Source organism: Lissotriton vulgaris, chromosome 11 (genome assembly GCF_964263255.1).
Source record: "Lissotriton vulgaris chromosome 11, aLisVul1.2, whole genome shotgun sequence".
Lineage (NCBI taxonomy): Eukaryota > Metazoa > Chordata > Amphibia > Caudata > Salamandridae > Lissotriton > Lissotriton vulgaris.
In genome coordinates, this window is record NC_141699.1 from 636,474,178 (window position 1) to 636,500,480 (window position 26,303).

The 26,303-nt window shown below is 41.3% G+C and overlaps 1 protein-coding gene across 1 annotated transcript in view; it reads right to left on the reverse strand.

The window, feature by feature from the left end:
• The window catches only part of LOC147683273 (uncharacterized), a 1,451,334-nt gene that overhangs the window by 1,150,734 nt on the left and 274,297 nt on the right, over positions 1-26,303 (reverse strand). The window contains exons 8-9 of the mRNA XM_086943731.1: positions 13,542-13,613; positions 4,409-4,480 (exon numbers count right to left, since the gene is read on the reverse strand). Coding sequence (XP_086799857.1) covers positions 4,409-4,480; positions 13,542-13,613 — 144 coding nt within the window. The remainder of the gene's footprint in view (positions 1-4,408; positions 4,481-13,541; positions 13,614-26,303) is intronic.

The following is a 26,303-nucleotide window of genomic DNA, read 5'->3' on the forward strand; positions in this document are numbered from 1 at the left end:
TTCCTTTATGTGGCACAATTCGAAGAAAAACATATCTTTAACTCAGCAGCTCCTTTCTCTGAAAATATCTCTATATGGTCTAGATACATAGATGATATTTTTTTTTATCTGGACAGGATCTACAGAATCTCTAGAGGAGTTTATCTCCTGGCTAAACCTAGGGGATAAAAATCTCAAATTCACAAGCCAATATGACCAAGAAAAATGCGAATTCCTGGATATAATAATTCAACATTCTTCAGGTATCCTGCAAGTGGAGTTATTCACCAAAAAAAACGACAGAAACACCATGTTACATTATCAAAGTCATCATCGACCATGTCAGAAAAACAACATTCCTTTCGGACAATTTCTGAGACTGAAACGTAACTGTTCAGAAAACAAAGATTTCTTAAAACACGCAGGAGTATTATCCAAAAAACTTACAGATAGAGGATACCCAAAAAAGATGGTTAATCAAGCACTAAAAAGAGCTAAATATTTCAATAGAGATAATCTTTTTCAAGAAAAAACAAAAAACACAGAAACAGAAAAAAGGTTAGTTTTTGTGACAAATTACAGTGGAGTCAGCAACAAAATTAAAAACATAATCAACCGCAATTGGAACCTAGTAACCAGCAATAGCAATAAACAACCGATCCCAAAACCCATATTTGCATTCAGAAGAAACACGACAATTAGAAATAGCTTATCCACACGTATAGAGAGGCCAATCCAGCCCAAAGAACTGTTGATAACAACCCACTCCCGGTAGGTACGTTCCCATGCAGTAAGTGCTCGAACTGCAGTAATGTAATCAAGGGCAACTGCGTTGAGCATAAAAAAATAAAACACTATACCAAATCATTAATAAACTGTAGATCCAAAAACTTAATATATTTAATTAAATGCCCATGTGACTATATTTACATCAGTGAAACATCTCGCGAAATCAGATTAAGATTAAATGAACATAAATCTGTCATTCGCTGCAATAAACCAGGAGCCCCACTAACAGATCATTGGAAAACAGCTGGCCATAAAATAGAAGAATTAAAATGGTGTGGACTAGAGATAATTACCCAGAATATGAGAGGCGGTGACATTAACACAAAACGGAAAAAACGTGAACAATTCTATATGTCACGTTTTAACTCAGTAAATGATGGCCTCAACTCACGAGAGGACTTTGAAAGAATTCTATAGTAATTCCCAACCCTCACATGACCCATGGAAACTACATATGTAAATGAGAATAATCAATGATGAGCTCCCCCTAATGACCATCTACCGTAGCGTAGAATTTCTAACTCCTTTGTCGACTATAATAAGAGATCGAATGAACAGAGAGTAATGCAACTGTAAACAATTCTTATAAGGGAATTAACAACTACGATGTTTCATATCACGATAAGAAATATTTACTCTTGATTAGTTCTATTAACCCGGAGGTCAATATCAGTGACATACAAATACAACTAGAGCAGTACCTTGAAAATACAGTTATGTGCCCCCCAACCTATGTAGGTCCTTAATATCTAACAGCCACAAACAGGAGTCGATAATTTTAAACCACCATCACTGACCTCTAAGGTAAACCATAATTTATAGATGCGCATAAAGATAATAAAATAAAGATATAGTGGTAACTATGAGAAGTCTACGTAGGCCTATTTAAAAACTACTACTCTAGTTCTCAAAATAAAGACGAGATCGCTGGATTGATTCCACGCGAATATCAACAATGGGGACGCGTTAATAATACGCAGAACTACAATTGTAGTTCCCAAAATCTGCCAATGAAGTCAGGGGAACGACGCGAGGATTCCGCGTCATTCAATTAACTATCTCCCGCGAAAATGTGTCTTTAAAAAGAAGCCGACACACGCCGGTGTGTATTCTTGGCGGATCGTCCATGAAAATCGTTGCGGAAAGGACTGCGAGGGGAGCAGGGAGGCCGGTTACGAGCAAAAAGGTAAGAGCGGCCCCAATACTCTGTGAGACTAATCCGACCCTGAAAGCATGCTTAGCTTTGTCTCTATTTTATTTAGAAACGAGCGCAGTTTAACTTTTGGGATACTCCTCCATAGTACTTTAATAGAGGCAGTTCGCAACAGCGAACTGTAGGATAAAATGATGTCCACGTACGGGTGACATGAGCATAATATTTGCCAACCACGTTACGGTACAGGCACAGATAAAAATATTGATTAATGTAACGATAGCATTCTAGATCTGAATCCTTAACATAAATTATTTTTAAATCAGAGACACTCACTGAATTTAAACCTAGACTGTGATGGCGCGTTAAAGGAGTTTCATTTCCATCACTACACGTGCCATATATTTAATAAAAACGTAGAATAATTAATACATTTCTACTAAGACCGATTTTTTCAAAGTAGAAACCTGTTCCAAACTTAATGTGCTCTGAAACCAAAAATGAAAGAAGCTAACATCTAGTTACAAATAACACAAGAGTCTATGCATTTATGTTAAAACTATAAATTCTACAGATCTCTTCACAATAAACTAAGCATTTTTTCTGACATTATATAGACAAAAATACTACGGTTATTATATAACCCCACACAGGTTGAATTGATAAACAACCGTTTTAAAACTCTCTGACGCTGCGGGCAGAATTGAAGGCATCCAGTGGCGCTGTAATAAGGGACATAATATCCCATTTCACGGGTGAGTTGAATCTAATAAATAATGAATGGCCTAAACCACTAGCTTGTAATTCTCTGATGAAATGAATAGATATGCTAGCTGATGGGTGATAAATCTCCCATAAGTGAACCAGGGTCGATCCATGCCCACTGTGGGCGCCCTCCAGTCTTGTAAATAAATAAAATAAGACTCTCTTGTCATTTTCAGTTTAAAATATATCATGTACACTCTAGCAGACAAATAGAATGTGTAATATATATATATGTTTTGCTTGCAATATAAGACTATTACCTCATCTCATCCCACAGTGTTCTTTACACACAACACGGTGGCCCCCCTCCAGTATCCTCATCAACACGAAGCTCCTGATATAATGAGGTAAACAGGCCAGATATCCCGAAGGGGTTTATCCAAATACAAAGACCTTTCTTGTTTAGAATTGATATCAACAAGTGGTGTGATCAAAAAAAAAATTTTTATTAAGGGACTGCAAACTGGAATTAAATATACCAGAAGCTCTACATATCTGATTGAGTTCGATCCAAAACTCCTCTAAATTGAATGAGAGAGGAATTCAAAATACAAAATATTAACACACAGGTATGCTTTACGATTTATTCCTTAGAAGCTACCTAGATGGTGACTTTTGGTCACCATGTTGTAAGATCCGCGTGTATAGCCACATATATTTCAAATGCCTTAACAAATGTACCTACTAGAATCCCTCTGTGATGATTAGAAAAAACTTTCTGTAAGTGGGTATTACAAATGTGCCCAACAAACTGCAATAATTATGTTTAGATAGGAATAATGAAAAAATGCTAATTTTCATGAACGATGGGATACATCTAATTGTGATGTTCGTTTATAGAATTGTTTGTCCTGAAGAAGGTGGTATTGCTTACTCACCGAAACGCTGCGTCGACAACTACAACAACTGTGATTTCTTGACTAATTGTTTTAATTAAATTGTGATTTTTTTATTGGTTTTTATATCATATGCGCCTTTGGGTACTATTATTACGTAGTATAACAAATTGTTTTAATTGATTTGTAATAAATTGTATATTTTTATAACAGACACACTGTTTAGGGTTCTTGATTTGTTTATCATTTGTTTTTTAACTGATCTACATGGTACATACTTTGAGTTAAATCTGGCATTTTGAGGTATATGGGAAATACACCAAGGGTTCTTATTAGTTGAGTGGTCTTGGGACTTTCCCTTGTTCTTTCATCTTATGCTCCTTGTCCCCAATTGCATTGCAAAGGAGGCCTCCCTTCCTTTTTCTACATATGTAAATGTTAATGGCTCTCACATATATACACATCCCACTTTCCCGTGAAGGCCAAGAGCCAGTTTGTGCCCTCGAATAAGAACTCCTGGATAGGCCGAGTGCGTCAATGGCAATATTCAAAGTATGTAAGTGGATTGTTTAGAAAGTAACAGGTACAAGAATGGACTGTAAATGCTGTAGAATAAATGATAAGGAAAACTGAAACATGCAGGCAATAGCATGTGTTGTAGAGCACTAACTTCTAGTAGGAATTCGTTGCCCACAAATTCTAGCAGCAATATACCTGCCAGCGAAAATCATGCTAGATTATGTAAGCTTGTGGCTATTTGGGAAACAGGAAGACTATATGAGCGACACCCTGCGACCACATGCTTGCTAGGCAATCTGTGCCTAATAAGAAGACGGTCCTCCCTGTCTCCCGATCAGCAACCTACAATGGGTGAGGCTACACTTACCTAACATGACTTCGCCGAGGAAGCTTTCGTGTTCAGCACTTCTGGTCTCCTTCTCCATTGCTTTCAGAAGATCTAAAGATAAAGAAAGAAAGAAGGATTAAAGCTAAGTGCAACTTACCTGAAAGCATGCGCAGGCATGACTAACATTGTTTCAGTGATTGTGCTGGAAGAATCGTGATCTGTGCTAGTGAGTGTATGAACCCATCCCTCAAGAGCACTACGAATGATCATGAAGCTTTAAGCATGTGAGAACTACAGAGCATAGAGGTTTATAAAGAACTCATGCAAGAGCCTAGGTGATTCGAGCATTGCTCCAACCTGTAGCGCAACTATGAAGCGAGACTATTAACAAATTGAAGACTCACGATCTCCTTGTCCTCATCCTCCTCTAAAATGATAGCAATTAAGCTAAAAAGCCTCATAGCACAAGTGAGTGAGTCTGACTGAGTACAGGTGAAGTGTGAGTGAATCAACGTGGTTGGAGAGGTATAAGAATTGCTTGCTAATCTCTTCTTCTCTCTACATAGACGTTAGATGGTAATCTTCCTGGGATCTACTCCATATAGCACATTAAGTTTGGAACAGGTTTCTACTTTGAAAAAATCGGTCTTAGTAGAAATTTATTAATTATTCTACGTTTTTATTAAATATATGGCACGTGTAGTGATGGAAATGAAACTACTTTAACGCGCCATCACAGTCTAGGTTTAAATTCAGTGAGTGTCTCTGATTTAAAAATACTTTATGTTAAGGATTCAGATCTAGAATGCTATTGTTACATTAATCAATATTTTTATCTGTGCCTGTACCGTAATGTGGTTGGCAAATATTATGCTCATGTCACCCGTACGTGGACATCATTCTTATCCTTCAGTTCGCTGTTGCGAACTGCCTCTATTACAGTACTATGGAGGAGTATCCCAAAAGTTAAACTGCGCTCGTTTCTAAATAAAATAGAGACAAAGCTAAGCATGCTTTCAGGGTCGGATTAGTCTCACAGAGTATCGGGCCGCTCTTACCTTTTTGCTCGTGACCGGCCTCCCTGCTCCCCTCGCAGTCCTTTCCGCAACGATTTTCATGGACGTTCCGCCAAGAATACACACCGGCGTGTGTCGGCTTCTTTTTAAAGACACATTTTCGCGGGAGATAGTTAATTGAATGACGCGGAATCCTCATGTCGTTCCCCTGACTTCATTGGTAGATTTTGGGAACTACAATTGTAGTTCTGCGTATTATTAACGCGTCCCCATTGTTGATATTCGCGTCGAATCAATCCAGCGATCTCGTCTTTATTTTGAGAACTAGAGTAGTAGTTTTTAAATAGGCCTACGTAGACTTCTCATAGTTACCACTATATCTTTATTTTATTACCTTTATGCGCATCTATAAATTATGGTTTACCTTAGGGGTCAGTGATGGTGGTTTAAGATTATCGACTCCTGTTTGTGGCTGTTAGATATTAAGGCCCTACATAGGTTGGGGGTCACATAACTGTATTTTCAAGGTACTGCTCTAGTTGTATTTGTATGTCACTGATATTGACCTCCGGGTTAATAGAACTAATCAAGAGTAAATATTTCTTATCGTGATATGAAACATCGTAGTTGTTAATTCCCGTATAAGAATTGTTTACAGTTGCATTACTCTCTGCTCATTCGATCTCTTATTATAGTCGACAAAGGAGTTAGAAATTCTACGCTACGGTAGATGGTCATTAGGGGGAGCTCATCATTAATTATTCTCATTTACATATGTAGTTTCCATCGGTCATGTGAGGGTTGGGAATTACTATAGAATTCTTTCCCAGTCCTCTCGTGAGTTGAGGCCATCATTTACTGAGTTAAAACGTGACATATAGAATTGTTCAAGTTTTTTCCGTTTTGTGTTAATGTCACCGCCTCTCATATTCTGGGTAATTATCTCTAGTCCACATCATTTTAATTCTTCTATTTTGTGGCCAGCTGTTTTCCAATGATCTGTTAGTGGGGCTCCTGGTTTATTGCAGCGAATGGCAGATTTATGTTCATTTAATCTTAATCTGATTTCGCGAGATGTTTCACCGATGTAAATATAGTCACATGGGCATTTAATTAAATATATTACGTTTTTGGATCTACAGTTTATGAATGATTTGGTATAGTGTTTTATTTTTTTATGCTCAATGCAGTTGCCCTTGATTACATTACTGCAGTTCGAGCACTTACTGCATGGGAACGTACCTACCGGGAGTGGGTTGTTATCAACAGTTCTTTGGGCTGGATTGGCCTCTCTATACGTGTGGACTAAGCTATTTCTAATTGTCCTGTTTCTTCTGAATGCAAATATGGGTTTTGGGATCGGTTGTTTATTGCTATTGCTGGCTACTAGGTTCCAATTGCGGTTGATTATGTTTTTAATTTTGTTGCTGACTCCACTGTAATTTGTCACAAAAACTAACCTTTTTTCTGTTTCTGTGTTTTTTGTTTTTTCTTGAAAAAGATTATCTCTATTGAAATATTTAGCTCTTTTTAGTGCTTGATTAACCATCTTTTTTGGGTATCCTCTATCTGTAAGTTTTTTGGATAATACTCCTGCGTGTTTTAAGAAATCTTTGTTTTCTGAACAGTTACGTTTCAGTCTCAGAAATTGTCCGAAAGGAATGTTGTTTTTCTGACATGGTGGATGATGACTTTGATAATGTAACATGGTGTTTCTGTCGTTTTTTTTGGTGAATAACTCCACTTGCAGGATACCTGAAGAATGTTTAATTATTATATCCAGGAATTCGCATTTTTCTTGTTCATATTGGCTTGTGAATTTGAGATTTTTATCCCCTAGGTTTAGCCAGGAGATAAACTCCTCTAGAGATTCTGTAGATCATGTACAGATAAAAAAAATATCGTCTATGTATCTAGACCATATAGAGATATTTTCAGAGAAAGGAGCTGCTGAGTAAAAGATATGTTTTTCTTCGAATTGTGCCACATAAAGGAATGCCAGGCTGGGAGCACAGGTGGCTCCCATGCTGGTGCCCTTGGTCTGTTTGTAGAGATCTTTTCCAAATAGAAAAATATTGTTTTTGAGAACTGTGGTGACGCAATCTATGATAAATGATTCATGGGATGTAGGGTCACGGTCTCCTTGGCATAGTAAATTTCTAACCGTCTCTATGGTACTGTCCTGGGGTGTATTCGTGTATAATGCTTCTATGTCTAGCGTGACTAAATATTGTGTATTGGGGTTAAAAGGAAGGTTCTCTATTTTTCGAATGATTGCTGCGGTATCTTTTATGTATGCTCTTTGTTTAATTACATGGGGTTGCAAAAAAATGTCAGCGTATTTACTGAGTGGTTCTGTGAGAGAACCTATGCTAGACACTATGGGTCTCATCGGGGGATCAGTTGAGTTTTTGTGGACTTTGGGAAGTCCGTGTAGTGCAGGTATTGTAGGGTTAGTATTAAGTAGGAATTTGTATTCATCCTCGCAAATAATATCATCCTCTTTTGCAAAATCTAAAAGGTTTTTTATAATGGTTTCCAGGTCAGACCACTCTCTTCTGCTTGACTTTTGATAATGGTCTCTGTTGTTAAGAAGTAAGTTCATCTTATCATTATAGTGTGTGGTAGACATCACTACAATGCTCCCGCCTTTGTCGGCTGGTTTAATTGTGAGCATGTGTTTCATTTCTAATTCAGTCAGTGCTTCCTTCTCTGTTCTGCTAAGATTACATTCTATCCAATTTTTTTGCTCTAAAACGTCAGAGACATTTTTGGTAACAGCTATTTCAAAAGCTTCTATTTGTTTGTTTATTTGACCTGGTTGGGGGGTCCAGGTTGATTTCGCTTTGAGACCAGATTTATTGGGACGGGTAGTTTTTTCTTTACCATCAAAGAATGACATAAGTCTAATTTTTCTGAAAAATTAGACTTATGTCATTCTTTGATAGAGGCTTTTGAAATAGCGGTTACCAAAAATGTCTCTGACGTTTTAGAACAAAAAAATTGGATAGAATTTAATCTTAGCAGAACAGAGAAGGAAGCACTGACTGAATTAGAAAAAAACCACATGCTCACAATTAAACCAGCCGGCAAAGGCGGGAGCATTGTAGTGATGTCTACCACACACTATAATGATAAGATGAACTTACTTCTTAACAACAGAGACCATTATCAAAAGTCAAGCAGAAGAGAGTGGTCTGACCTGGAAACCAATATAAAAAACCTTTTAGATTTTGCAAAAGAGGATGATATTATTTGAGAGGATGAATACAAATTCCTACTTAATACTAACCCTACAATACCTGCACTATACTGACTTCCCAAAGTCCACAAAAACTCAACTGATCCCCCGATGAGACCCATAGTGTCTAGCATAGGTTCTCTCACAGAACCACTCAGTAAATACGCTGACATTTTTTTGCAATCCCATGTAATTTAACAAAGAGCATACATAAAAGATACCGCAGCAATCATTCGAAAAATAGAGAACCTTCCTTTTAACCCCAATACACAATATTTAGTCACGCTAGACATAGAAGCATTATACACGAATATACCCCAGGACAGTACCATAGAGACGGTTAGAAATTTACTATGCCAAGGAGACCGTGACCCTACATCCCATGAATCATTTATCATAGATTGCGTCACCACAGTTCTCAAAAACAATATTTTTTTATTTGGAAAAGATCTCTACAAACAGACCAGGGGCACCAGCATGGGAGCCACCTGTGCTCCCAGGCTGGCATTCCTTTATGTGGCACAATTCGAAGAAAAACATATCTTTAACTCAGCAGCTCCTTTCTCTGAAAATATCTCTATATGGTCTAGATACATAGATGATATTTTTTTTTATCTGGACAGGATCTACAGAATCTCTAGAGGAGTTTATCTCCTGGCTAAACCTAGGGGATAAAAATCTCAAATTCACAAGCCAATATGACCAAGAAAAATGCGAATTCCTGGATATAATAATTCAACATTCTTCAGGTATCCTGCAAGTGGAGTTATTCACCAAAAAAAACGACAGAAACACCATGTTACATTATCAAAGTCATCATCGACCATGTCAGAAAAACAACATTCCTTTCGGACAATTTCTGAGACTGAAACGTAACTGTTCAGAAAACAAAGATTTCTTAAAACACGCAGGAGTATTATCCAAAAAACTTACAGATAGAGGATACCCAAAAAAGATGGTTAATCAAGCACTAAAAAGAGCTAAATATTTCAATAGAGATAATCTTTTTCAAGAAAAAACAAAAAACACAGAAACAGAAAAAAGGTTAGTTTTTGTGACAAATTACAGTGGAGTCAGCAACAAAATTAAAAACATAATCAACCGCAATTGGAACCTAGTAACCAGCAATAGCAATAAACAACCGATCCCAAAACCCATATTTGCATTCAGAAGAAACACGACAATTAGAAATAGCTTATCCACACGTATAGAGAGGCCAATCCAGCCCAAAGAACTGTTGATAACAACCCACTCCCGGTAGGTACGTTCCCATGCAGTAAGTGCTCGAACTGCAGTAATGTAATCAAGGGCAACTGCGTTGAGCATAAAAAAATAAAACACTATACCAAATCATTAATAAACTGTAGATCCAAAAACTTAATATATTTAATTAAATGCCCATGTGACTATATTTACATCAGTGAAACATCTCGCGAAATCAGATTAAGATTAAATGAACATAAATCTGTCATTCGCTGCAATAAACCAGGAGCCCCACTAACAGATCATTGGAAAACAGCTGGCCATAAAATAGAAGAATTAAAATGGTGTGGACTAGAGATAATTACCCAGAATATGAGAGGCGGTGACATTAACACAAAACGGAAAAAACGTGAACAATTCTATATGTCACGTTTTAACTCAGTAAATGATGGCCTCAACTCACGAGAGGACTTTGAAAGAATTCTATAGTAATTCCCAACCCTCACATGACCCATGGAAACTACATATGTAAATGAGAATAATCAATGATGAGCTCCCCCTAATGACCATCTACCGTAGCGTAGAATTTCTAACTCCTTTGTCGACTATAATAAGAGATCGAATGAACAGAGAGTAATGCAACTGTAAACAATTCTTATAAGGGAATTAACAACTACGATGTTTCATATCACGATAAGAAATATTTACTCTTGATTAGTTCTATTAACCCGGAGGTCAATATCAGTGACATACAAATACAACTAGAGCAGTACCTTGAAAATACAGTTATGTGCCCCCCAACCTATGTAGGTCCTTAATATCTAACAGCCACAAACAGGAGTCGATAATTTTAAACCACCATCACTGACCTCTAAGGTAAACCATAATTTATAGATGCGCATAAAGATAATAAAATAAAGATATAGTGGTAACTATGAGAAGTCTACGTAGGCCTATTTAAAAACTACTACTCTAGTTCTCAAAATAAAGACGAGATCGCTGGATTGATTCCACGCGAATATCAACAATGGGGACGCGTTAATAATACGCAGAACTACAATTGTAGTTCCCAAAATCTGCCAATGAAGTCAGGGGAACGACGCGAGGATTCCGCGTCATTCAATTAACTATCTCCCGCGAAAATGTGTCTTTAAAAAGAAGCCGACACACGCCGGTGTGTATTCTTGGCGGATCGTCCATGAAAATCGTTGCGGAAAGGACTGCGAGGGGAGCAGGGAGGCCGGTTACGAGCAAAAAGGTAAGAGCGGCCCCAATACTCTGTGAGACTAATCCGACCCTGAAAGCATGCTTAGCTTTGTCTCTATTTTATTTAGAAACGAGCGCAGTTTAACTTTTGGGATACTCCTCCATAGTACTTTAATAGAGGCAGTTCGCAACAGCGAACTGTAGGATAAAATGATGTCCACGTACGGGTGACATGAGCATAATATTTGCCAACCACGTTACGGTACAGGCACAGATAAAAATATTGATTAATGTAACGATAGCATTCTAGATCTGAATCCTTAACATAAATTATTTTTAAATCAGAGACACTCACTGAATTTAAACCTAGACTGTGATGGCGCGTTAAAGGAGTTTCATTTCCATCACTACACGTGCCATATATTTAATAAAAACGTAGAATAATTAATACATTTCTACTAAGACCGATTTTTTCAAAGTAGAAACCTGTTCCAAACTTAATGTGCTCTGAAACCAAAAATGAAAGAAGCTAACATCTAGTTACAAATAACACAAGAGTCTATGCATTTATGTTAAAACTATAAATTCTACAGATCTCTTCACAATAAACTAAGCATTTTTTCTGACATTATATAGACAAAAATACTACGGTTATTATATAACCCCACACAGGTTGAATTGATAAACAACCGTTTTAAAACTCTCTGACGCTGCGGGCAGAATTGAAGGCATCCAGTGGCGCTGTAATAAGGGACATAATATCCCATTTCACGGGTGAGTTGAATCTAATAAATAATGAATGGCCTAAACCACTAGCTTGTAATTCTCTGATGAAATGAATAGATATGCTAGCTGATGGGTGATAAATCTCCCATAAGTGAACCAGGGTCGATCCATGCCCACTGTGGGCGCCCTCCAGTCTTGTAAATAAATAAAATAAGACTCTCTTGTCATTTTCAGTTTAAAATATATCATGTACACTCTAGCAGACAAATAGAATGTGTAATATATATATATGTTTTGCTTGCAATATAAGACTATTACCTCATCTCATCCCACAGTGTTCTTTACACACAACACGGTGGCCCCCCTCCAGTATCCTCATCAACACGAAGCTCCTGATATAATGAGGTAAACAGGCCAGATATCCCGAAGGGGTTTATCCAAATACAAAGACCTTTCTTGTTTAGAATTGATATCAACAAGTGGTGTGATCAAAAAAAAAATTTTTATTAAGGGACTGCAAACTGGAATTAAATATACCAGAAGCTCTACATATCTGATTGAGTTCGATCCAAAACTCCTCTAAATTGAATGAGAGAGGAATTCAAAATACAAAATATTAACACACAGGTATGCTTTACGATTTATTCCTTAGAAGCTACCTAGATGGTGACTTTTGGTCACCATGTTGTAAGATCCGCGTGTATAGCCACATATATTTCAAATGCCTTAACAAATGTACCTACTAGAATCCCTCTGTGATGATTAGAAAAAACTTTCTGTAAGTGGGTATTACAAATGTGCCCAACAAACTGCAATAATTATGTTTAGATAGGAATAATGAAAAAATGCTAATTTTCATGAACGATGGGATACATCTAATTGTGATGTTCGTTTATAGAATTGTTTGTCCTGAAGAAGGTGGTATTGCTTACTCACCGAAACGCTGCGTCGACAACTACAACAACTGTGATTTCTTGACTAATTGTTTTAATTAAATTGTGATTTTTTTATTGGTTTTTATATCATATGCGCCTTTGGGTACTATTATTACGTAGTATAACAAATTGTTTTAATTGATTTGTAATAAATTGTATATTTTTATAACAGACACACTGTTTAGGGTTCTTGATTTGTTTATCATTTGTTTTTTAACTGATCTACATGGTACATACTTTGAGTTAAATCTGGCATTTTGAGGTATATGGGAAATACACCAAGGGTTCTTATTAGTTGAGTGGTCTTGGGACTTTCCCTTGTTCTTTCATCTTATGCTCCTTGTCCCCAATTGCATTGCAAAGGAGGCCTCCCTTCCTTTTTCTACATATGTAAATGTTAATGGCTCTCACATATATACACATCCCACTTTCCCGTGAAGGCCAAGAGCCAGTTTGTGCCCTCGAATAAGAACTCCTGGATAGGCCGAGTGCGTCAATGGCAATATTCAAAGTATGTAAGTGGATTGTTTAGAAAGTAACAGGTACAAGAATGGACTGTAAATGCTGTAGAATAAATGATAAGGAAAACTGAAACATGCAGGCAATAGCATGTGTTGTAGAGCACTAACTTCTAGTAGGAATTCGTTGCCCACAAATTCTAGCAGCAATATACCTGCCAGCGAAAATCATGCTAGATTATGTAAGCTTGTGGCTATTTGGGAAACAGGAAGACTATATGAGCGACACCCTGCGACCACATGCTTGCTAGGCAATCTGTGCCTAATAAGAAGACGGTCCTCCCTGTCTCCCGATCAGCAACCTACAATGGGTGAGGCTACACTTACCTAACATGACTTCGCCGAGGAAGCTTTCGTGTTCAGCACTTCTGGTCTCCTTCTCCATTGCTTTCAGAAGATCTAAAGATAAAGAAAGAAAGAAGGATTAAAGCTAAGTGCAACTTACCTGAAAGCATGCGCAGGCATGACTAACATTGTTTCAGTGATTGTGCTGGAAGAATCGTGATCTGTGCTAGTGAGTGTATGAACCCATCCCTCAAGAGCACTACGAATGATCATGAAGCTTTAAGCATGTGAGAACTACAGAGCATAGAGGTTTATAAAGAACTCATGCAAGAGCCTAGGTGATTCGAGCATTGCTCCAACCTGTAGCGCAACTATGAAGCGAGACTATTAACAAATTGAAGACTCACGATCTCCTTGTCCTCATCCTCCTCTAAAATGATAGCAATTAAGCTAAAAAGCCTCATAGCACAAGTGAGTGAGTCTGACTGAGTACAGGTGAAGTGTGAGTGAATCAACGTGGTTGGAGAGGTATAAGAATTGCTTGCTAATCTCTTCTTCTCTCTACATAGACGTTAGATGGTAATCTTCCTGGGATCTACTCCATATAACAAGCCGCTTCCTAGAGACAAATCTAGGAGGCCAAAAGAGAAGGAACAAAATCCAGACTACAGATCACCAGTTGGCGGACTTTTGTTATTTTATCCACACCCCCATTCCCTGGGAGGCACTGCCTGGCAAGCAGTATATATGTTCCCCTTGGAAAACACTAAAGGAACTGGATGGACTGTCTTCAACCATTGTTCCTGTTGGGCTGGATCACTAAGTTAGTGCAAATTTGTGTGTTCTGGCTTCTAAAGGATTGCCCAGCTCATAAACGTACCCAACCCGAGCAATGAATGCCAATTGTGTATTTAACCACCATTCTAGAAATAATCAATAGTTGTAATTGGAGGGACTGGCCTCTTGAGCAGAGAGTCAGTAAATTAAAAACAAGTGGGGTCCATATGCAGGAAAGTGGCAGGTTTTCCCTGGGAGGGGAAGTCAGATAGTTTTAGAGTAGTTGGAGGTGTAACTTTGAAACCATGGACATTACCACCACCTCTATTTATCTACTAGCTACAGAAACTTCTTCCACTCAGAGTTGCACACCCTCTCCCTCCAGGGTGGAGCTCAGGAAACAGGGTTTTACTCTCCCCCACAAGTCTCTGATGCTCCTAGTTTTATTCAGGTGGTTCATTCCCCCACGATTCCACTGGCCTCCCTCAAACATTTTTATGGAGATCCCAGGAAATTTAGAATTTTTATCAATCAGTGCAGACTTTATTTCTTATGTAAACCAACCGCTTACCCAGATGACTAAATCAAGACAATATTTGCGATCTGGGAGGGTACGCCGGTTGCTGGTCTATTTCGTTAATTGAATGTGATAATCCTCTACTATACAATATCTCTGTGTTCTGATGTGAAATGAGGAAGTTGTGTGATCGGAAAACTCACCTTTTCTCCCTAGATCGGGAGTTAATTACCCTATGTGAAAGGCTCCTAAGATTTGATAACATACATCACAACGTTTACTAGATTAGTTGTGGAAACAGACTGGTCTGTAAAAAACGGATCTATCTTTTTTTATCAGGGGTTGTAAAGTGAGTTAAAGGATGTATTGGCACAGGTTGCAAATTTACCAGGCACCTGTGAAGATTTCATGGACCTAACCGTTCTGCTAGATCAAAGGTTACAAGAGCGAGCGAGGATAAGAAACGGGGAGATACAAAACTAATAGTAGTCTACCCTAAAGCTATCAGTGGGTAGAGTCTACAAATACCAACTGAGTAAAACAAATGCAAGTGAATGTAATACAAGGATCCTTGTCCCCAGAAGAAAGGGAAAAAAGGAGAAAGCTGAAGTTTTGTATGTGTTGCGGCAAAAGCAGACATTTTATTAAAGATTTCAGAGTGAGAAATATACCGACTGAGAATAAGGGTTCAGGTAAAAGTCAAGCAATCATCCAAAAACATTGGATGAAGACATGGATTCTGACAACTAGTTTTCCCAGAGACGACAGAGGTCCCTTGTTCATGAAAGAAGAAAATGATATCTCTTTTGTATTGGTCAATACTCTACAAAGCTAAGTAGACTACATAAACGTGTATGCCAACTTGTGGTTTCCTAATGGGCGAAAATATACAGTTCCAGCCTCGCTGGATTCAAGAGCTACATGTAATTTTATTGATTAAACTTGTGTTCAAGAATTCCACCTCACTTGCATCAAAAAGAAAGCCACAGAGTCTGCAAGAGCATGTGGATGGCACCACTTTAACCTCGGGTCCGGTGCAACATCATACTTTCTCTTTAATGATGCAATTTGGAGCAGATAATTTTGAACATTTACAATTTGCTTTGATTGACACTGCAATTCTGACTGACACTTCGAATGTTGTGGCTCCCACTACATGACCCCACTGTTCAGTGGGTTGCCTGTTCAGTAACTATGGACTTCCAATTTTGTTGGAAACATAGTACAAATGAATAGGTATTGTCAAAAGAAGCTTCAGACAATCCAGGCCGATTCATTAGTTATGGCAGCATGGGATCTCAGGTTTGCTGTGCAACAGCTTTACCAAACATATCTCAGGAGTACCGATCAGTATTTGACAAGGAGAAGGCAAGTCAACTTCCCCCTCATCACAATTACAACTGCCGAATAGACTTAGTTCCAGGGGCAGCTATTCCTTGCAGTCAGCTTTATTCTCGGACTGAACCGAAAACTCAACACTTGAAAGCATATCTCGACAAAAAAACAAGCCACAGGATTTATTCGGCCTTCACAGTATCCAGCTTTGTCATCCCTCTTCTTTGTCCCTCAAAAAGGAGGGGAGCTATGATCTTGTATCAAGTACAGAACCATCAAACAAGTCACAGTTAAAAACGGGTATCCTTTACCTCCTATACCAGTCCGTTTAGAACAACTAAAGGGGGCCAACGTGTTTACTAAGCTGAATGTCAGAGGGGTGTATCACCTTGTTCAAGTTCTGCAAGGTGATGAGTGGAAAACTGCGGATGGGACCAACTTTGGCACATTTTAATATTAGGTAATGCCCTTCGGTCTTTCCAACACACCGGCAGCATTCTCGTATTTTATGGATGAAGTCCATGGAGGATATCTGGAAGTATTTTGTGTTGTTGGCATAGACAATATTTTGATCTACTTGGAAACAATGGAAGAACATTTAAGTCACATCCAGGCTGTTCTGGAAAGATTGCCCCACAGCCTATTCGTAAAACTACAAAAATACCTGTTCCATGTTACTGAGACTGACATTTTTGGGATACAATATAAACCAAGAGTGCAAAACCTTACAAAGTATTTGGGGTTTTGCTATTTTATTCAGGCGTTTTATCAAGGATTTTTAAGGAATAATTCAACCCATCACTTACCTCTTGAGAAAGGCTATATCTTTTGTGTGGATGCAAGAACCTGAAAAGACTTTTCATGTATTAAAGCAACAGTTCACTCAAGGTCCTGTTTTGAGACATCTGGATGTCAAATTATCATTGGTATTAGAAGCTGATGCTTCTCATTTCGCAATGAGAGGAGTTCTCTCCCAAAGACATCCCGACCACTGACAACTGCATCCAATTTGTACCATTCTCAGAAGTTCACAGCCTGCAAAGCGAAGTACAGCATCATTGACAAAGAGCTTTTAGCCATTAAACGTTTGTCTGGAGAATGGCTCCACTAATTACTAGGAGCCCTGTATACAATCGAAAGTTTTTTTGATCGTTGTAGTTTTCAGTTTCTGAAAACAGTCGGCACTGATTCCACAACAATTGCATTGGTCTTGTATTTTTTCAGATTTCTATTTTTTAATAAAATATCGACCAGGCCCACATAACGGGAAAGCCGATACTCTTTCAAGATCTCAAGCGCCACATGAGAAAATCAGTAAACCAGTGTAGGAACTCTCTTTAATTTTGTCAGGAGCAACCCAGTTGGATTACTTTCTGACAACCTGTAAAGAACAGACACTGGAAATAGACACTTTATCATGTGTACTAGAAGAACAGGTGACAGAGGAGTGTTCTCTTATATCACCATGGAGACCTATACATCCTTAGTAAAGCCCTGCAACAAGTGTTAAGTTAGGTACATGGCTGAGCCTTGGGGCATACATAAGACAATTGCAACAGCTCATTGTCACTTTTGCTGGCCCACCTTATGACAGAACAATAAGCTAGAGGAAAACCACTAGTATGCCAGGTGCACAGCTGTAGTAAAGTATAAACAGTTGTCTAAGCTAAACATTAGATCAAAGGTTGACAAATAATTAGTACATGGACCGAGAGTCCATATTTAACTGGATGCAAAGAAGTAACTCAAAGAATTATTGCGTGAATGACACAGTTTGTATTTAACATTCATACAAACAATATACACATGTTGAAAATTTTTTTTGTCAATTTGACATGAAATTGCTCAAACAATTATGCTGCATACAATGAATATAATGTACTGCACACTTAATTATGCCCTGATGCCCAATGCATTTCGGGAGAATATCCCTTCTTCAGGGGCACTGTTGAAAAAAGAAACAAATGAACAATAATGTAAACCATAAAGAAATGTTCTTGAAACACATGCTCTTAAAAAACACACACATGCAATGTCAAGGGTCCAGTAACAAGTGATAGAGAAATGACTAGTGTACTCAGTCAATAATAAGAGCCAATAAAATAGTGGAAACCACCACCGTGTGCTTGAAATAGAACCTTGTTCCACACAAAGAAAACACGATCCTGTGATGTAGACTAGAGAGCAGACCGGTAATCTCACGTGACTAAAGAATCCACTATGTTGTGAATACTAAAAAGTGTAGAGTGAAAAGTAGAGAAACTCACAAGTAGGATGGGCTAAGTACAGAAAAACTGGATGCAGCTGTACAAATTCTGGGGTTGCAGAATTAATTCTCACTGTAATGATGCTGGGGAATTGAAAAAAATAAATTGGTGTGGTAGTAAGTTACGAAGAAAATGGGAAACACAAGAAACTGAGGTGTAGTAAGGCATGACCAACTTACTGAAAAAACTGAGCCCGAGTCATTTATGGGAAAAAGCAGTGCTGCTTTTTCCCATAAATGACTCGGGCTCAGTTTTTTCAGTAAGACTGGATGGACTCATCTAGAATAACTCTACAACCTGTGTGCTACAGTGGTCGGCGGGTCAAGGACAGAGATTGGGTCCTGTTCAAAAAAGGGGGGGGGGGTGGGGAAATGTAAATATAAAAGTAAAGGTCAGTAGTGCAAGGCACCCCAAGGGGTGTGCGGTATTAAGTGGTGTTTCAAGGTGGGAACTGAGTCGGTGGCCACTGTGCTGAAAAAAGGCCATCCAAGTGTAAAAAACCCTCTGGTTTCAGAATGAGGTAGGCGAACCCGATACCACCGCCGCCGCCAGGACCGCACACTCGGGGCCGCTCAAAGGGTTGGAGAGATGCCTCGAGGCGCAGCTACCCATGGTAGCGATACCCGATCTCGTCAGCCCCCCGAACGAAATGGTAACGCCCCTAGTGCTTGGGTGTTTGAACACAGAGATACAGCCTGTACTCGGCACTCACCTCTCCATAACAACGGCCGAACGAAAACTCACCAACGTGCTCTGCACATCTTGGAGGTACACCTACCCCGCCGCCAACCCCAGGATGGTAACGGGAGGCTAGACGGCGGGTGTAGATGAAGGACAGGTTCCCGGGCTTGCCCGTCACGTGTGCATGTAGTAGTGGAAACAAAGGATGTCCCACACTAGATACATAGATCCCACAATATCTTGGCGGCCATCTTAAAAGGTCCAACCAAAGTCGTGGTGTTCATACAAAGGCTCAGTGTAGAGTTGAAAGTATATATAGGTATTGGTACCACGGTGGGACTGCAGTTAATAATCATTTAGTAGGCCATAAATTGGCTATAATCGTTGGTCAAGTCAAGTATGTGTTAGTGTATTTCTGTACATATTCTGATATTTAAATTTGATCACAATGTGTTTTTTTAAAGTAGCTCTGTGTGTAATCCCCACATAGGGACCTAACCAGTGAGGTGTAATAACCAAGGGGGAGGTTTTTAATGGCCGAGGTCACCAATGGTCTTAAATGTGTATATCTCTAGACGATGTCAGTGAATGTCTAATTAGGGACCGGGATATCTATAAGGTGTGCGAAAGGGATGATGAGGCTGTTGGGTGGTTATCAAGAATTTAAAGGCTGTATGAGATTGCGGGGATTTTATTACAGAAATTGCTGATTAACAACCCGCTCAATGGTCAGTGTCCATATACATTGAAGTACAATAAGTACCAGTTCGCCTATAGCATGAGGCGTTTCAAAATTCAAGTATCAAGTACAGCAATTGTCGGTGGTAAATGGATGTCAATTACTCATAGAGGTGGCAGTTAGCGTAATGACCCCCACGGAACGTCATCATTTAATCAAATCAAGTGGGTGGATAATCTATGTATCCATCTTTGTTCGATTTTAAACAATGATGTCTGGGTAATCGTTTGGAAGGCTTCCAATACTGTCCAACGTAGATCATCAGAGCTATGTGAGGTCTCTTTGTAGTGAGTGTATAGTTTAGTGGTAATTTTTTGGCAGTGTATATTGCTCCAATGTTCACTCAGTCTTGTCTTTATAAGTCGCATAGTCATGCCTATGTACTTCATCCCACACGGACAGGAGTCTGGGTGTCCCATGAATCTTTAAGGCCAAGTTGTAACATTGCTTTCTTCACATATGATAGCCACTTGACCTTATGGTTCACATCCAGATTCATGACCCTCATTAAGGCTAAGGCGTAGTTGGTAAGCTCTTCGGAACGCCATAGGTGAGCCCAGAAGAGTAAAGGTCGAAGCCTGGCTATAGCTCCAAACAGACGCCTAACCATGTCATACATTAATGGTGTTAAAGGCGTGTTTCATGGGAGCGTCACCAAATCCCTCAGAAATTTGTGCTCTGACCTACTTATTTCGTCCACAGTTTCGAACCCCCATAGCTCGGATCCATACAGAGCCGAGCTAACTGCTTTTGCTTCATAGACTGCGAGCGCAGGGGCAACAGGCCTACTGTATGAGGAGCCATGTTCTTTGCTTATTGCCCCAGTCACGCGTCTATGGTTCAATAGCAGTTTGGCTATATGGGGCCTCCAGATCATTTTCTCCGAGAGCAGTATGCACAAATATTCAAAATTCCTGACTCTCTCAAGGGGGGTGCCATTCAGTAAGAAATAGTTCCTGAAGGATTTAGGAGGGCTAAAAGTCATAAGCTTTGTCTTCGTAGTATTAATAACTAAGCCCGAGCATCGAAGAAGGATTGATACCTATTCAACAATTTTTGTAGCCCACTGGAGTCTTTGCCACCAACAAAGTATTGTCGGCAAACAGGGGTGTGGGCACTTTGTCACCCAGTAAGATAGGCGCGTCGGCTGGGTACTCCTGGAGAAACTTCCCCACCCCGTGCACATACAAGGAGAACAGGGTGGGAGCCATCATGCAACCCTGGCGCACTCGCTTGGAAACAGGAATCTGCTCCGTTAGCTGCCCTTGGAAACCCCCTCTCACTTGAGCATAAGGACCTTCGTGGAGACGTATTAATAAATTAGGAATAAATGGTCGGACGCCCATATCATTTAAAATCTGCCACAATTTGGTCCTCCGTACCAGGTGAAACGCTGTTTTGAGGTCAATAAATGCCGAATAGAGACTACCTTTCCCACTTACAACAACATTCCAATCTATGAGCATTAGCCTAAAAACCTGATTTATTGTCCCGGTATTGGCCCTAAAGCCCGCCTGGTATTGCGAGAGGATATTCTCTTCTTCCGCCCATGACTGTATTCTCTGCAGAAGGACCCTACCTAACACCTTTTTCATTACATGAGTTAGGCTTATAGGCCTATAATTCGAAGGGTCTTCCTTGTCTCCTTTTTTATAAATAGGAACCACTTTTGCGCCTTTCCAGGAATCTGGAACTGGGCATCCTGCAGCTATGGCATTGAACAAAAGATTGAAATAAAACAACCACCCTCTAGGATCAGACAAGAATAAATCTCCTGGTGCAGAAGACAAAACGATCCTAGACACTATTGCTAAGTAATACAATCAATGATGAAAATGTTTCTTATTCATAAATGATTAAATCCTAAAATAGAAAAAAGAAACAAAGCTTTGTTTCTTTTTTTTCAGATTTTAATCATTTATGAATAAGAAAAATGTTCATAATTGTTCGAATTATTAGGTATTAGTGTCTTGGACCATTTTGTCTTCTGTACCAATCGATACCCACCAGGTCCTTTGACTTATCTGGGTCACCCCATTTATATTAAGAATAGATCTCCTGGAGGAGCCTAGCGACGAACGAAGATGGCCGCATAAGCTCTCGGCTCCGTCGACCTTCTCCTGCGGCTTAAATATCCTGCTATAAATCCTGCTTTTTCGCCTCACCCCTGTGTGTGTGACCCGTTGCTGATACTGGCGGTGTGATCCCGGGAAATTTACAGCCCGGATTGACGGAGTTACGTCGAGTGGAAGTTCTTGGCCTCACGCTGTCCGAGAGCCGGGACCTCGAGTACTGACCTAGCCGGGTTACAGTACAACAACAGCGGCTGGGGGACCCTGACACGGTCCGGTCGATTGACGTGCAGAGCAGCCTGCTCCTGGATTGGTGAAGTGCCAGCGGTTCTAACTGCATTGTGGAGGCATAATGGTCCTGTGAGTGGCTGAGGGGTCGGAGGTCCCCTTCTCGGTGCAGCCCACCCGCCGGGGTGAGGCCCCCGTCTGTAAGGCCCCAGTGTTGCCGGTCAGTGTGCCTCCTGCCCCCGCCTGCCCTATTCGCGCTTCGGTCCCTGGGAGAATCGGGTGACCTGAAGGGCGCACCGATGTCTGCAGTCGACCAGTCTGCGGAGGTGCGGGTGATGAAGAGCTATCATTGCGAACCGTGATGGCCGCCATTAAGGGTCTGCGCTCCTACATGGTTGCTCTGTCCCACGAGACAATCGCGGATGACACCGAAACTGCCCGATCGCGCAAGGACTCAGTTTTGTTTGGTAACCATAAGCTGGCCGTTTCCCCCGCTTTGACCCGGGAATCTACGGACCGAGGCTCATCAAGTGTCGGAGCCTGGATAACAATGTCTGGATCGCAGTGTGCGGATGAACCCGCCGCCGTGGCGTGTCGCCCGATAACGTGGACGAGTTTGCCTGTGAATGTGTTCACGTGCCTGTCCCTTATTGAATTTGTTGAAATTGTGACCCGACGGAGGCTACAAACATTTCTCGACCGTGTGAGTTGTGTGGCGTGGTGGAGCCTGAGGTGGTCGGGATCTGGTCGTGCCGGGGCGAGTGTCATGGCGGCTGTGGATTGTGGTGGACTGAGGTTCTCTGTTGGACTCGCCGCACAGACTCGAGGACTGGCTGGACCTTTGAGTTGTCCTGTGACTGTGCTGGTGCGGTGTGAGGAACTCTGAGTTAACATTCGTAGAGGTCAAGGGTGAGACTGGTGATCGTCTCGGATGCTAGGGGTTTGTGAAGGACCCGGGATCTGCCATTTTTTTCCATTGGGGGGTGGGGCGGGGTCAGACGTCTTCCCTGGTTACTGCAGCATATGACTTGCTTTGTTGCTGATTGGTCAGTGACTAGGGTTTTACGTCGCAGGAGGGGGTGGTGTGGCCGGGGGAAAGTGAGATTCTCCTCCTCCCTTAACTTTTCCTTTCTTACTTTTTCCCCCCTTTTTATAGATCTCTTTTCTCCTATATTTCGGGTTTTTGGTCGCTGGGCGATAGGCACGCTGCTAGGGGGGTAGGCCGTAGCCATCTGCAGGGGTGCAGGGTGGGGGGTGGGGTATTTTTGTTTGTTTTTCCGTTTTCTGTTTCTATGGCCTTTTTTCCTATTCTTTTAGTTGGACTGGATTATCTTTTCTTTTTCTCTTTCTGGGTCTTGGACCACTGTGTCGTGATATTGTTAGGACTCTTTGGACGGGGCTGGGACTTATGCCGCTTAGTCTCTCCTGTCATTGGATTCATCGGGGGCGTGAGTCGGGAGTCTCCAGGGTTGGTCTGCCTGCTTATAATGATCGCTTACAATTGTTGTCGTCTCTGACTTTGGACTTGCTTCTCTGCCTGCCCGATGATTGAATCTACTTCAGATCCCGTAGCCGGTCCCTCCCGTTTCCTTTTCTGTCTGCTCTTCTTGTTCACGTACTGAACTGTGTCACGTCTTTACCGTGTATTGCAAATGCTACTTACCAGTATGCATCTGTTCTTGGCATGTAGGGCTGCTGACATTCATATCTGTGCATAGATCGGCGCCTAGTGTTGGGTCCGGATGATTGCACATTGTTGTCCTGGAAGAGTCTTCGAAGTATCACGAGATAGGTGGCTTCTCCCCTGGACTACAGTGCGCATGGGCATCGACTCCATCCCCAGATTGTTTTTAGCCATTGTGGCCGAGATGGAGGGAACTTTGTGAGTGATGACCATGGCATGAAATGCATGTAAACACTGCAGCTGCTACAGGCGCCGGGGAGGAGGGCGGGCGATATGAATGTCAGCAGCCCTACATGCCAAGAACAGATGCATACTGGTAAGTAGCATTTGCAGTTCGAGGCATGTGGGCTGCTGAATTCATATCTGTGCATAGAATACATAGCAGTCCCTCCATTAGCGGCGGCCGCCCGTGCCAGCTGCAGCAGTTTGGAAAAGTGTCTTGAGAACAGCCTGCCCTACAGCTGCCTGCTGTTTAGAGTGCACGTCTACACAGTAATGTTTTGTAAATGTATGCGTGGTAGACCATGTGGCTGCTCTACATATGTCCACTAAGGGAATGTTTCCAAGGAAGGCCATAGAGGCCCCCAACTTTCTGGTGGAGTGGGCTCTTGGTGGAATCGTAAGAGTGCGTTTAGCTTTTGCATAACAAATCTGAATACATTTCACGATCCATCTAGCAATACCAGCCTTGGAAATAGCGTTACCTTTGTGGTGTGACGCAAAGGCAACAAAAAGCTGCTTAGTCTTTCTAAAATCCTTGGTCCTGTCAATGTAATACATTAGGGCCCTCTTGATGTCAAGGGTGTGGAGCATCCTCTCCGCCAGTGACTCTGGATTTTGAAAAAACACTGGCAACTCAATTGTTTGGTTTACGTGGAATTGAGACACAACCTTGGGTAGAAATTTGGGGATAGTGCGGAGCACTACCCTGTTAGCATGAACCTGGAAGAATGGTTCCTGGATAGTGAGGGATTGCAGCTCACTAACTCTCCGCAGCGAAGTAATTGCTACTAGGAAAGCCACCTTCCAAGTCAAGAACTGAAGTTCGCAGGAATGTAGTGGCTCAAAGGGAGGACCCATCAGTCTTGTAAGAACCACATTGAGGTTCCATTCTGGAGCTGGAGGGGTCCGTGGTGGAATGACCCTTTTGAGTCCTTCCAGAAAAGCCTTGATAGCAGGCACCTTGAAAAGTGAAAGGTGCTGCCTATTTTGGAGATATGCGGCCATCGCAGACAGGTGAATGCGGATGGAAGTATATGCCAAATTACACTGGTACAGATGAAACAGGTAGCAGATGATGTTCTGAATGGAAGCATCTAGTGGGTTGATGTTGTGGTTTGCACAATAAATGACAAACCGCTTCCATTTGGCCGCATAACAGGCTCTAGTAGTGGGCTTTCTTGCCTCCCGAATGATGTCCATGCAATTCGGAGGAAGGTTAAGGTAGCCAAACTCTAAGACTTCAGGAGCCAGATCGCCAGGTTGAGCTGTTGCGGATCTGGGTGCTGAATGTCGCCATGGCTCTGCGTCAGAAGGCTGGGTGTGAGACGAAGCCTTCGATGCGGTACCACGGACAGTTCCAGAAACGTGGTGTACCATGGTTGGCGAGCCCACGTTGGAGCAACCAGGATGAGGGTCATTGAGTGCTGCCTGAGCTTGCGTGCCACCAGCGGTATCAGGGGTGCTGGGGGAAAAGCGTACGCAAATTTGCCTGACCAGTTCATCCATATCGCATTGCCCTGCGATTGCGGGTGTGGGAACCTGGAGGCGAAGCTTTGGCATTTTGCATTCTCCCTTGTGGCGAACAGGTCTATTTCTGGATGACCCCATGTCTGAAAGTACGGCTGGAGTACTGATGGATGTATCTCCCACTCGTGCATCTGGTGGCTGTGCCTGCTGAGCCGGTCCGCCATCTGGTTGTCCTTGCCTGGGAGGTGTTCTGCCATGAGGAAGATGTTCCTCTGAATGGCCCACTTCCACATGCTCTGAGCCAAATGAGACAGCTGTGGAGAGTGTGTCCCTCCCTGTTTCTGAATGTAGTACATGGCCGTCATGTTGTCCGTCCGGATCAACACGACCTTGTTGCACAGATGTACTTTGAACGCCTTTAAGGCCATGAAGATTGCCATCAGTTCCAACACATTGATGTGCATCTTCCTCTGCTGTAGTGTCCATAGTCCCTGCACTGTGTAGTGGAGTACATGCGCTCCCCAACCTTGGAGAGAAGCGTCCGTCGTCAGGATAATCTGTGGCACAGGCTCCTGGAACGGTCGGCCCTTGCAAAGGTTTTGTGGATTCCACCAATGCAGAGAGTTGTATGCCCGACCGCTCACCAACACTAGGTCTTTTAACTGGCCATGAGCCTGGGTCCACTGACGTGCCAAGCACTCCTGAAGCGGACGCATATTTAGTCTCGCGTGCGGGACAATGGAGATGCAGGAGGCCATCATGCCTATCAACTGCATGAACACTCGCGCTGGAAGTGAGTGTTGAGGTCTGAATTT